The 13,817-nt window shown below is 44.8% G+C and overlaps 1 protein-coding gene across 1 annotated transcript in view; it reads left to right on the forward strand.

Annotated features, from left to right (window-relative positions):
- Positions 1–640: 640 nt before the first annotated feature.
- The window catches only part of smarcd3b (SWI/SNF related, matrix associated, actin dependent regulator of chromatin, subfamily d, member 3b), a 42,962-nt gene continuing 29,785 nt past the window's right edge, over positions 641–13,817 (forward strand). The window contains exon 1 of the mRNA XM_048266188.1: positions 641–1,025. Coding sequence (XP_048122145.1) covers positions 1,014–1,025 — 12 coding nt within the window. The 5' untranslated portion in view covers positions 641–1,013. The remainder of the gene's footprint in view (positions 1,026–13,817) is intronic.

The raw sequence follows: 13,817 nt of genomic DNA on the forward strand, positions 1-13,817 counted from the left end.
GTAAAGACTTTACAGAGACAGATGGAATGTTTAGGTAGATAGATTACTTTATTCGTCCCCAAAGGGAAGTTATGTGTGGGCTACCATTAATGTACATTGTCCTGACATGTCTTGTAAAGCTAGATATGCAAGAGAACACCAGTGAGTACCATCCATTTTCATGGAACAATGAGGGACTATTCCTTCTCAAACATCTAGACCTAGGGCACTGCTCATCTATACCAGAAATTCTAAGCCATGGTGATTACTGACATACTGTGATATGTCTTGTAACACATTTAAACACCAAGCGGACATGTTTAAAAAGGGTTTCAAAGTTTATTTTTGCAGTGGGTATTTAAATAGATGTAGGTACTTTTAAGAAGAGTTATCAGGTGTAAAGCTATTTTAGCTTGAGTTTAGTGTTGATGAACACCAGCAGCTAGGTCTAAACACCTGCATTTGCCAGAGTGCTTTTTTTTTTATGACTGACCTACTCCCAGTCCCAAACACCCAAAAAACATCTCATTCCACTCTTTACACACATCCCCTAACTCAGTTTTACTTCTTTAGCCTATCATCTTGCTCCCTGCACAAGGAGTCACCCAATATCTGTATACTGGGTTGTTGTGTTATTTACTTGTAGCTTATGCTGCTGATATTTACTGAGTTTTCAGCCACGGATCTGGTATTGTCCCATTTAAATATTTTTGGGGATGGAAAACTACAAACCGGGGAGTAATTTGATGACGCTCCCTCTTGAGCCTTAATTTCATTTTAACCCGTCTCCAGCGGTGCTCGCGCCTGCGCCTCACTTCCAACCGCACTTGGTTTCGCCAGACCCGGCACCATCCCTCACGCTCTGCCTCTCCTGAACCGCTAGCCGTTCATTTATCACTGCGTGAAAGAAGCGGGAGTAAGGAAGAACCGTTGCGAGGAATCTGCGAGGAACTTCATTGCCAGAGCAACGGGTAGACACCCTCTGTTCATATTATTCTTGCTGTCGAGTCGAGACCACAGACTGCATTGCACCGATGGAGAGAAAGGTAGGAGTTATGCGACAGTAGCATCTCTTTGCGTCAACGGCAAGATAGTTATTTGTTCTTGACATTTTCGCCTCCACGATGCGAATTATTTTGTAGGCTACGCTTCATTCACACCGCGCTGCCCAGCCCACTTTGGTACCCCTAGGTGCATTTGCGCGTCAGCTCGCAGGGCAATGTTTTATAAGCTGTGTCTAGTTTTGGTGCCGGTTTTACTCAACGGCAAAAGCTCTAGAAACTGTAGCCTACTAGTATGTTGAGTATTTTTTACCACTCTTTACCTTGCCTAAATAGGTCTTCAGTTCACCCTTTGCCAATAACTCAAATGAATTGAACATAACTGTGCAAAGGTTAGGAAATAATGACGTTAGCCTACTGCTGTGTATGCTTGAGAGAGAAATTCTGTGCTATGCTGTGCTCTGCATAATTACAGTACATACAGTAGTCGCACTCTCACCCGCCCTAACCGCTCCTCCTCCCGCCCTCCCTCCATCCAAGCACTCAGACACTGCGGGCACGGGTGGCTTGTTAACCTTGACTGCGAGAGATAGACACTTGAAGAGTAATAACAGGAACATGAAGCGTAGACAGTAGCCGCCCCCCACCCCCGTAGCCCCGACACTTACCGCTCTCACTGCTCGTGTCTCTGTTGCGCACGGTGTGTCGAGACTGGAAATGCGTAGACAGCTTTTGACTGTCTGGACAGTCTAATTGCCAAGGGAACACAAGGTATAAACAGGTGAATCCTGGCCGCTGCTTCAGGGGGGTAAACAGAATTGCTTCTAAAGACATTTTATAACATCAATTTATAAAGTTTAATTCTATTCACACACTGTATATAGACTATCACACTCAAATATTTTATTCCACCCAAAGCTATTTTATATCACTCTGTATTGTTCAATAGACTTGCCTTATCCCCCTTTTACTCTATTTGGATGGAACTACCTGTAAACCACTGCCCTATATTATGTCATATAGCCTACTTATATTAGACCTACACCCCATCATGACCAGCATCATGAACAAGAGAAGAGGCAAGGAGACCGTTAGAAAATGTTGACTGGATTTTCTGTGTGACACCCTTGCATACTCATATTACTTTCACCATCCCAGCAGTGTCAGGGTGTTGCCTTCTGTTATCAGGTTTTCTCCAGTCATTGAGGACGACTGTCATGAAGTCATTAATTTGATTTCCTTGAAATGGCTTATAGGCTTAGGAGAAGAGAGCATATTGATTGATTATGTAATTATACAGGGCAGGGAATTAGAGATTGAAATCAGCAAGCCCTATGTTGTGTCCTACCCATCCTGAAGTGGACAGAGGATATATCCACCTTATCTCCACCTACTCGTGAGAACTCTGTTTAATGCCAGTGGTGGCCAGGAGGGAGAGGGAGTTGTTGTTTTCCCCAGAGGCCTTTAGATCCGAGTTTGCACCGCGACACTCGGGTGTTTCCAGAGGCAAGGACGTGTGGAATGCCCCGTAATGGAAGCCTCTCTTCTGCATGGATGCATGGGAGGAACTCCAGGCCGGGGGGTCTGGCTCGGAAACTCCGGGCCAAACTTTATCTGATTTAGCACTCACTGTCCGCCACCCTCTGCCACCAAGTCTTCATTAGCTCAGCTCGGTTTTAGCTCAGTCCCATATCGGCTCAAAAAAGGTACCTCTTAAAATAGGATGGCTCCATAATGTCATGTCGCATAAAGGGACTGAGGTCTGAACACCACTTACCTTCCACAAGAGCTATATCTGAGTCTAGCCTAAGAGAGCAAGTGAGCGAGTTTCCACTAGTTATAAATGTAACTCACACTCACACACACACACACACACACACACAATACTCACACACACAGGGAAATCCATCACCAGTGTCGTGCAAACTCACGCAAGATCTTGTTTTAATTAAATGCTACTCATAGTATTTCAGTCGACCAAGCCAGGTTTCCAAAAAATGTCTGAAATGTTTGTGTGAGGTCACTGTTTATTTTAAGTAGAGAAAAAGCCATATACCCTACCACCCTCTAATCCATTTGAATGCTCTCGACCAAAAGCAAAAAGTACCAGAGATTCATTTATGATCTGTATGCATGCCATTCCATTCCATCTTGTGCTTCGATTCTGACCAGGCTTAGGAAAACATTTGATTTCCATGCAATAACCCGGTTGGAATGCAGAGCCTCCACACTATCCCATACACAAGGGGGGAAGGCAGGCTCCGCTACCTCGCAATATACGTGTGCAAATAAAGCCAATGTTTGGCCCCCTTGTCAAAATCCAATCGAGCTGGCACAGTGAGCACTTCCCCCGAATTCCCATCTTCATTCTTTTCTAGAGAGAGGCTTGTGAAAGGTCGTATTGATTTCAGAGTAATGGTTGGAACAGGCCTATGTGTAATGATAAAGGATCACCTAAAGGTGCCCTGTCCCAGTATATATTTCCTCTAGCTAGACCATAAATGAATGCTTCCGAGTGTCTAAAGATAAAACAGGATCTGTGGTGTCAATACTCATTTAACAGTTACAGACAGGGTTTGGCCTTTTGAAATATTTTCAGGTCGCTCCACTGCAAATCCGGCAGGTCCCAGGAGTCCAGTGTAGAGTGGGGAGATTCGGGAGAGGGAATTCTCACTGCCCCTGAACAGTGCCTCCCTTGTGTCTGGAATCACTTTATTCTCTGGGCAATTATTTCCTTTGTCAGTGTGGCTTGGCGGGCACCCATCCCCTCGGCACTAATTCCCATTCTATCAGGGGGCACAGTCCTGAACTGAGAACAAGCAGTCCGCGACGGCAGTAGCAGCGGTAGCAGCAGCGGTGTGCGTTTGTCACCTCTGGGCAAAGGTGTTGAGCAGTCCCCCTCCAGGGAGGGAACTGGTGTTCCCAACACAAGAGAATAGTCTCTCAGGGGGCCCTGGCCACCTGAAAGGGATCATGGCGGCTCGCTTCACTGCTCCTCAATCCCGTCTGTTAGTGGCAGCAGCGGTGGCGACGGCCGAGAAAGAAAGAGAGAGAGAGAGAGAAGGAGGGAAAGACAGAAGAAAGAGAGAGTCCCATTAGTATTCAAGGACCCATTACTTCTCCTTGTCACAGCTCGAGAGCTTCAGAGAGCAGAGGCTCTTGCAGCAGCTGTGGGAGCTGAGAAAGACTTACACAGAGTGAGAGAGAGAAAAAAGAGAGAGAAATGCACACATTCTCTCATCTTCTCTGCTCTCTCCTTTCCACAGTCTTACTTTTTATTACATTTCTCAGATAAAGGCCCCTGTCCATGAATGGTGAAAGGGACTGAGACTAAATGGTAATGATAAATGGCTCCTTTTGGTCCTCTTCCAGGACCCTTTCTGTGTGTGTGTGTGTGTGTGTGTGTGTGTGTGTGTGTGTGTGTGTGTGTGTGTGTGTGTGTGTGTGTGTGTTAGCCTGGCTAGAACAAGAGCCTGGCTAGAACAAGCATAGTCACGTTGTGCTTTTGATCTACCCTTAGTAACAAGGTCTCGCAGCAGGAAATCCTTGCTTTGACCTAGCAGGTAAATGTGGTACATTGTGCTCAGGATGGACAAAGGTTGTTTGAATCTATGCTTTATTTGCAACTTGCATCCTGCGTCTGTCTTTGAAGAAGTCCGTTCAGGGTTTTTTAATTGATGCCACCCAAATGCAGCCCTCCTCATCGCACTTATTAGATCTGCCCTAGCTTTAGGCCTTTGTATTCAAGATTCCTTGCAGCGTGCATTAGACAATGGGAGCACTTCCTTTTTTGGTTGGCCAGGAATGCAGGGTCCGCGTGAAAGAAAACCTAGGCTTTGTTAGCCAGGAAACTTCATAAGGGACAGACATTGGGTCGAGCCAACCATGAGTGTAGTGGACTGTTTATTAACATAAACACTATAATATCTGAGACTCTGATTGTGGAGCCACTCCCTGCTGTGTCATGATGATAGCTGGGGATGCCCTAAGGGCCATCTGTCTTATCTGACTGTTCTGACACCTATGCAGTCAAGTGTCATTACATTTTCCCCACCTCCCACTCATCCGCTACACCTGCAAGCTCTAAAGAACAATCACATTTTTACTGGTATGAACAAAACAGCTCTTAATGGAATATTATGCATACTGGAATTGCTGTTTAATATGCAACAGAACTACTATAAAGAAACATAAGATTTCATATAGTATACTGTTGTGAACCTGTGGAGGTCTGGTCTTGTTAAGGACAAAATCGAGATGTTCTCAAATCTGTTTTGTCTGTTTTTTATGAGCATGTAAATATGCCTTGCTTGGAGTTTCCAGCCAGCTATAGGCTACCCTGTTAAAGTTCTCAGGAAACAAGCAGCCCAGCTCCCTGTAAATAGGCGGGTAGAAGGTAATTTAGCCTTCACCACCAGTGCAGATTTATTTCAAAGTGATTTGTGTAATTCTACAGCATAACTACAGATGGCAATGACCCAAATTGCTGTGTAATTACACACGCTTCCTTTGAAAAGCTGTTATCTTTGCGAAAGGGAAACGCAAAGGCCTCAATTCACCCCTTAGCACCATACAGTATTCATTTAGCAATTTTCACTGGCCTCCGTCATTTCTTTCCCATCCTTTCTTTTTTTTTCAGAAAAAATAAGCCAAAGAGCTTTCCTTTGATACCAGCGTCATTGTGCAGCAGCAGGGGTTCCAGTCAGCATTCCGTTTTTCTGAGCTCTTTGAATGCTATATCGCTCTTTCTTTTTTTTCTCTCTCTCTCTCTCGTCTCTTGCTCTCTCCTCCTTCCCGCACGGCTGTCTAGTATGGTCAGACTCAAGTCGTCTGCAGTGGAAGGGTACTGTCTGGCTGTACGCGAGCTGACCCATTTTACAGGCAAAGGCTCGATATCCCTGCATGCCCTCCTGTGTGCAGCCCACTGCCGCAGACTGAGAGCAGGGTTGCTAAGGGGCTTGTTATCGGTAATCCATACATGAGTGCGGTTTAAAGGCAAATAACGTGGGCTCCAGCTCTTTTTCCTCTTTCATCTCTTTCCATTTCTCTCTCATTCTGTGCTTCTGTGGGTCTGTCAGAGATGTGCGTATCAGGCTCTGAGTGAGTGTAAATGTACGTACATCTATATATGGGCATTGTTTTGTGAAGCTGTCCATGGATTTATGTGTTCATGCAGAATTTTTAGCTATATCAAAAGGCTTTAGCTAAAATAAGAGATTAAAGCTTTGTGAATATACAGTACTTATAAGGTGGCCTAAGTCCAGACGGTTGGTGAATGAATAGGGCTAATATGTACTGGTAGTTGCCTCACAGCCCTGGACATGTCCGTGGTATAGGACAAGCACACCCTGTGCTGTAAACTCATCTGAGTCTCTTGCATAAGGGGCTTTTAATGCTCTCCAGCAATGGGATCAGTGCTTAACTGAATTTAAGCACAGACCAACTTATAGTTCCCCTCTCCAACACCCACCCTTCTATACATGCACAGAGTCACAACATCCCCAAATGCAAACATGATGGCCTGCTTCCTTAGTTTCATGCCTCAGCAATAGTGAACTTTCCATTCAATTAAATCCATGTACTTAGTAATGCATTACCAGCTAGAAACAAAATTTTTTTTAAGCAACTCTTACTTTTACTACTAACACACTACTACACAACTGCTAGTAGTAGTAGTAATAACAATAATAATGTACTGTTCCATACTATTATCACTCTATACCAGGAGTTCCCAACTCTTTTTTGGCAGGTGACCCTATGTTGATGTCACAAAACGTTGGTGACCCCAATCATTCACAACATCTCTGTTGTAATATCCGATCGAGATTGATTTTCCCCAAATGTTCTAGCAAGCTAATTCGTTTGGCTATCTTTGTGTGTGTGGTTGTTTTGCTACTTTGTTTGGAATGTTGATGAGGCATGATTACGGTGAAAGGTGAAAATCATTTGATAACCAAAGCATACATTATGTTATTTTTCAACTATGCAGTTAAGTACCCACTAGTCTATTGTCTTAGGAACAGGGATATGCCATTTCCACTGACAGAACCGACTCCATTCTGATTTTTGCTCCAGATGTTGAACCATTCAAAGCATTTCAACCAAAAATAGATCGGTTCGGAACCTAAGAAGTCGGTTCCGAGGTAGAACCAAAAATTCATTTTTAAGTTAAAGGTGCAGTCAGGGATTTTACGCGATCTGAAGCCCATAACATTTTTTGTCATCTCCCCACAAGCGCTCGATAAGTAGCCCAGGCTCTGACAACTGGAAACAAACAAAGTGGGGGGAGCCTGCCCCCAAACAAAAATGAAAGTTTGCGTGTAATTTCTCTGGGAATACTGAAGGTAGGGGTGAGCTACCTCTCTTGCGTGTTTCATATGGTCTTTGGTTAAAATATAATGTATGTTTTTTGCACAAAAGCGTCTGCTAATAAATGTAAACAGAAACAGAAACAAACACGACTTCATGCAAAATCCCTGACTTTGCCTTTAAGTTAAAAGTTAAATTAATTTGTCCTGTGAACCAGAGTGGCCGTGTCATTCCACAGCTTAGTTATGCACACAACACCCTCTGTTAATGACGCATCCTTGGTTCTGTTCAACACTGGTGGAAATGCGGGCTCGTTCACTAGATAGGACCAAAGTTCAAAGAATTCTGGACAGAACCAGTCCAAGAACCCATTTTCTGATAATCAAAAAGCGTACTGAATAAACTCCTGTCTGTCTTCCCCTGCCCTGGTTGCTCTCTGCTTGGCCACCCCAGTGACACATCATGGACCAGAGAGGGAAAGATGGAGGGGTGGCTGCCAACTACCACTTACATCTATCTGTGTATGGCAAACTGCTCTGTACTTTTGTACATGTATAAATAGGAATATATTGATAGTGGTGTCTGGTGTCAGATCATTTAGCGTTGGTTTATGCAGTGCTGAGATTGTTGAGTAAATACCAATCAGATACAGCAGGATCTGGTCATATCTGCCGCATGTTCTGAAATGTTTCCATGACACAGCACTTCTCAATATATCGACCACTGATCTGACCCTGAGCATGACCGCTCTGAGAGTGATGATAACACCCAGAGCCTACTGAGTCTGATTGGTCCATCCATGCACTTGAATGCAGTGCATCCATTGTGTGCAGTAAATGCTAACCATGCCTATCCCTCTGTGGGCATGTTCATGTCTCCACAGTTTATCCAGTGCGAGAGCTGCAACACTCAACACAAATATCCGTTACTGCATATGCAAGTCCTTTAGAAAAAAAATCACTTCAGGTTGGAGCAGATGAATATTCACAAAGTATTTACAGTTGATATTAAAGTTAGTGGACCTTGGCGCCAAGTGTGGGTGGTCTCTGTTTTCCTGGCAAGAATGGACTCTCTCTTTTGGCAGCCAGTGAATCTCAGAAATCTCAGAGGTGTGTTTATTGCCAGTCTATTGGTGCATTTGGGCTAATTGTGAGGCAGGGCAGGCACTATGCACCCCAGCAATGCTTTCTTCTGGGAGAAGCACACAAAATAAGGAGACAGAGAGCACGAGAGAGAAAGAGAGAGGGGGAGAAAGAGCTGCAAAGGTGGGAGTATATTTGAGAGAAAAAAAGCATGTGATAGAGTGTGTGAACGTTTGGAATATGGAGTCAGAAATAGAGTCCAAATCTTAGAGCGAGCTAGTTTGTGAGAGAGTTTGAGAGTCAGAGTGGCAGTATATAACCGATAGAGAGAGAGAGAGAGAGAGAGAGAAAGTAGCAGAGAGACAGACAGAGCAACAAAGAGCCCTGCCAAGAAGCTGGAGCAGGAAGCCAGTGGATAAAGATGCTTTGTGCGGCCCAGCCAGGGCCCGTCTCATAAGCCCGTAATTGCCGTGGCACTCCTGTCACTCTGGCTGCAGCTCTCTGGGGAGGAAGGGATGTAATCGTGCCACCCAGTTAAAGCCCTGACATTTCTGCACCTGGAAACGTCCGACTCCCTCTCCGTGGGGTTGTAATAAACGCCATGAGTAAAGACGAGTGTTTTTCCACAGGCATTCTACTGTAAATGTCTCTGATCGTTGCATTTGATTTATGATTCACAGTTGTTTCTGATGGGTACACTTATGAGTTGTAAAAAATCTGTTGATGAATATTTTCCTTGACACTGACTAAGTAGTAGTGTAGTACATTTAGGTCTTGTTTTATTTCTTGAACATGCTAATTGAATCAGAATTGTAAGTAATTCAGACCTGCTTCATTAGAGGAAATCACAAAGTCAGCATTCAGACACTCAGCACAGACTCATTATAGACTGATACCGTATGAACTGAGGTGCACCATGCCATGCAACAGACAACGCTATAAGCTTTTCCTTCATCTCATTGGCCCCTTGTTGCCATGGCAACACACATCATGCTCAGCTCATCATTGGTTCGTCTCAAATGCAACTGTAAAACAGCAGCACCTGCTTTAAGAGTTGGGAGAGTAAGAAATGGGATCGGCCGATCGGGGCTTGGTTTTGGCTCTGGCAGGCTCTAGACTCAGTGTAGTCAGAGAGAAAAGGCCTCTGGTTTTGAGGGAGTGTTGGCTGGCGTACTGAGCACCGTTACTCCTGCTGCGGTTCCTGTGTAGACCACACCGACATCCCTCCCTGCCACGCCAATAATGACTTATTACATCTTCTATACCTGATGTGTGTCGTATTCGTTTGTGCACAAATGTGTGTGTGTGTGTGCGTGTGTGTGTGTGTGTGTGAGAGAGAGAGCGAGAGGGAGAGAGTGAGCGCACACATTGGACTTCATTTTTCCAAAACTGTCAGGCTTGGTCACGTCGTGCACCCCCCATTTTTCTGTCTCTTTTTCTCTCTCCCTCTCTTTCTCACAAACACATACATTAATACACACATACTTGAGCATGCACACACACACACACACACACACACACCACATGCACACTCTGTGTGTTGGTAGCTTTAGGCCATCGTTGTACAGACATGGTCGTGCACACCACTCTGCATGACTACCCCTCCACTCCCCTCCACTGCTAGAGAGGGCCGCCGGCGGGGTCTGGCTGCTGCAAAACTCTGCAGTTTACATCGTCTCTCATTTCCATATAATTCCATTCGCAAGCCTTGCATCAGCTCTTAAAGGAACAGTGAACCCTTTAATCCCAAACGGAATCCAGCCACTCTGCAGGTCTTTTGTTCATGCCTGACATTGATTTATCCACTGTGACATTGTTTAAGTTGCAGACTAATAGAGTTTGTTGGTCAGAATTCAATTCTAGCTCACCGACTGCTGTAGTGTGAGTCAGTTTGCCTGTTTTTGCTTACAGAACGAGGGTTAGAATTATATATGAATGTTGCCAACATGACTATTGGGGCCAAAATGAAACCACCATATTGCTCTCACCACCTCAACTGTTGGCACAGTCATGTTTCAATCAGTTTGTTAATGTGTATCATTAAAATAATCAGTGTAAGTCACACTCTAAGTACCTTTCATGGAAGCTAAATATTTAAAAGGCAATTAAATGCTATGTGATACTTTTGTTTTTCAGTCAGTATTGTCCCCCTAGCTGCTTTGTAGCAGCCATTTTGTTTGTAGAATACTGTGGGCTATATCACCATTTTATATGCTGCTGCTGCTGTGGCTGCTCCACTCCACTCCTCCTCTCCTCTCCCTCTCAGATTGAATTGCCTAGTGGAGCGCTGTTGTGTTGCGTTGTGTTGTGTAAGAGCACGGAGTCAGGCAGCTAGAGGAGAATCCCTCACTGCGGGGGATCTCAAATCAGGTTTCCCTAAAAAATAAATAAATCACCAAGACGAAGGAAAAAAGAAGGGGGTGTCTGTCCTTGGGGTGGGGGTCCTGCACGCCAGCTCAACTCAGTGCTTATTAAGAGCCTTGTGCTAATTAAGGAAACCAATCTGCCCCTAAATGAGTTGGGCAAGGGCTGTGTGTGTGTGTGAGCCAGGAAGGCGGGCGATTCATCATGCTTCATCAATGGTTGTTTTCTAGGAGGAAATGACATTTTAGGATTTTCGATTCTCTGCCTGTTGGTGACCGTGTGTGACCGGCTGGAAAGATAGGGGCGGAAAGGGCTGAATAGAGTGCATTGAGACACACACACACACACACACATACACACACACACACATCACAGACCTCACAGATGCTCCCTTGTGGTCAGAAGGGGAAAGTCAGCAAGGACCGTGAGCCCATCATGACTTGCTAAATAAACATTTATCTTGTGCTTTTATCTGTGGCAAACTGTGACACAGCTGATGTATGTTTTATTGTGAGTGTATTTCCTCGAAACTAATGCATCGTTGCTGATGTTACAATAAGGCAAAGCCACTGGTAAGGAGATATTCAGATCTGCAAGTCAAGTAAATGTGCATATCGAAGTCACTCTAGTATTTGAGCCAGTATTGTGAAGCTAAACAAGCAAGATATACAGTATGTCAGCCCAGCAATTCAAAGTGAATGTTTTAACTGTATTTTATACATTTTGAAACATGAACATCGTAATTGTTTTGGGAGCACTCGACCTGACGTTTTCTACTACACCACTGTCTGTAGTGTTTAGGTGTTCAGCCAGTGTGAACACAGCACCAGACAGTCAGTCTCTGCTCTGATTGGCGTGAATTAGATAGTCTGGACAGGAATCAATAAGACGCCAATCAATGAGCTTCCTCTACTGGCTAGACGAAGTACTGCTGTCTCCTCTGAGCTTGTATGCCAACCCACCCCCCACCACCCCACCACGCCCTACCTCACCCCCCTGCCCCCTGCTCTGTAAGCCCCCTGCCCCCTTCTCAGATCAGTCAGTGGGACTTGACCATTTGTTGAGACTGGCACTGGAGGATGAGGGAGGGGGTCCAGCAGGGGGTACGTGGACGCACGCAGGGGGTCTTTTCTGGACCAATCAAGTAGTCTGCTCCCCACGTGGGTCGACGATATTTACGGCTAGTTTGGCAGCTGACATTTGCTGAAGACGCATAATGTCTTTTTCCTGGGATGTTTTATATGTCATGTTGTATTACATTTGATATGTGGGTAAACAGTGCATGGAATAAGCCATTGAGGAAGTGATTCTGCTTTATATAAGACCACTGTGAAATTCGATTTAACTATATATTTATTATACACATACTGGGTTTCTGAGAAGTGCTGCACTGGCAAAGAGGTGAGCAGCCAAGAGAAAAGCTTGAATTTCACAGCATACCCCTCAATAGTGGAGGCTGGCCAGGAAATAAGGAGTTCTAATGTCTCACCAGCAGGTGTCACCCTTGAGGTTGGCAGAGAGGCAAGTCCGTCAGGTTGCAGGATCCATGTCTGTTTAAAGCAGGGAGAAACACGCTGTACTGACTCAGTCCCTTAATTCATGCTGATTTTGTTGGCATTTTGAAAGTAGTCATATGAAAAGCCAGCCTGGAAGCCAGCCCACATTAACCATGCCCACAAAATTTGAGGTCGGGAAATATTTAGAATTGAGTCTGGCTACACCAGGCTAATTACAGTAAAAGCTGAATTGGCATTTGGAATGCATTTTTTTTTATGTATTCCTCTACACCCCTCCATCCTATCAGCCTCCATGTTGTTAATTTCTGTCTGCCAGCCTCCATCTCCTCTGGCCCAGATCTGGAGCTCATTCTGGCTCTGTCCTCTGACAAGTCCGTTTAGCGCTCTTGTCAGTCATATCAGAGTAAACAGGTTCTCTCCCATAACTCCTCATCCCTGCCATCCAGTCTCTAGTCGTTTACTCAATTCATCTCTCTCTCAATCTCTCTCTCTCAATCTCTCTATTGCTCTCCTCACTCTTCTTCACTGAGACAGGAGCCATTGCTCCGGGACTGTGGCTGTGATCATTAGAATATCAGAACATCTAGTACAGTTTTGGGTTGTAAACCCTGAGGGTTGGAATTTATATTGGCGAGTGGGCTGCCAAGTGAAATCAGTGTTGGCTAAACATCAGAGGGGCTTTTTAGTCCAAAATGAACTTAGCGAGAAGGTGAAGCCCAAGAACTGATGCTGTCTTTTATGGTCATTCTCTGTGTGTGTGTGTGTGTGTGTGTGTGTGCGTGTGCATGTTTTGGTTATTTCATCTTCTGCTTTTCACTATACTTTGACAGGTTGCCATTGATTTTGCCATATACATTTTTTCTTGCTTACATTACAGTTCTTGAAATCACGTATTTGAAGCTGAGACAGTAGTCGTGTGTCAGGCACCATTCATTATCTTCAGATGAGGCCACACAGCTGTGGATTGTCACTGACGCCTTAATAAAGTATAAAGGCTTTTCGCCATTGGTCAGGGACAAGGACACAGAGTCTTGCAAGGTTTCCTAGAGCGCTGGGTGATATATGGCTCTGTTGCACAGCAAGGGTTTGTAATTGGGGTCACCAGAGTCAAAGGTGATGTCCTTTAACCTGCAGTTTACACAGTGACAGAGCAGCTGGAGCTATGCCTCAATAGCCATAGAGGAACTGGGGAGATCTCAAGTGCATAATAGCAGGGATAATAGCATGTGTGGATTGCACTTGAGGACTAAAGCCGATGGACCGGCTTTTCCCAAGCAGTGTCTAAGTGGAATTTTACAGCCAGTTGATCACATTATGGAAAACCACAGCTAAGCTGAGGGTAACAATTAACTATCGTGCTTCCTCTAATCAGTTAAACTGCAGTGAGGAAAAATAACAGAATTTTTGAGGTAATTCTACTCAAGGGGGTTGTGCACTGCTGAGTTCAATGCAATTGGAACAAGAGGAAATTAGGAGCATGTCTGTTTGAGGCCGACCTCTCTTTAACCCACCCTCCCTCCTGCAGACTATCTGACCTCCAGGGGTCAACTTTTGCTTAGGGGCGT

This window comes from Alosa alosa, chromosome 16, assembly GCF_017589495.1.
Source record: "Alosa alosa isolate M-15738 ecotype Scorff River chromosome 16, AALO_Geno_1.1, whole genome shotgun sequence".
Classification (NCBI taxonomy): Eukaryota; Metazoa; Chordata; class Actinopteri; order Clupeiformes; family Clupeidae; genus Alosa; species Alosa alosa.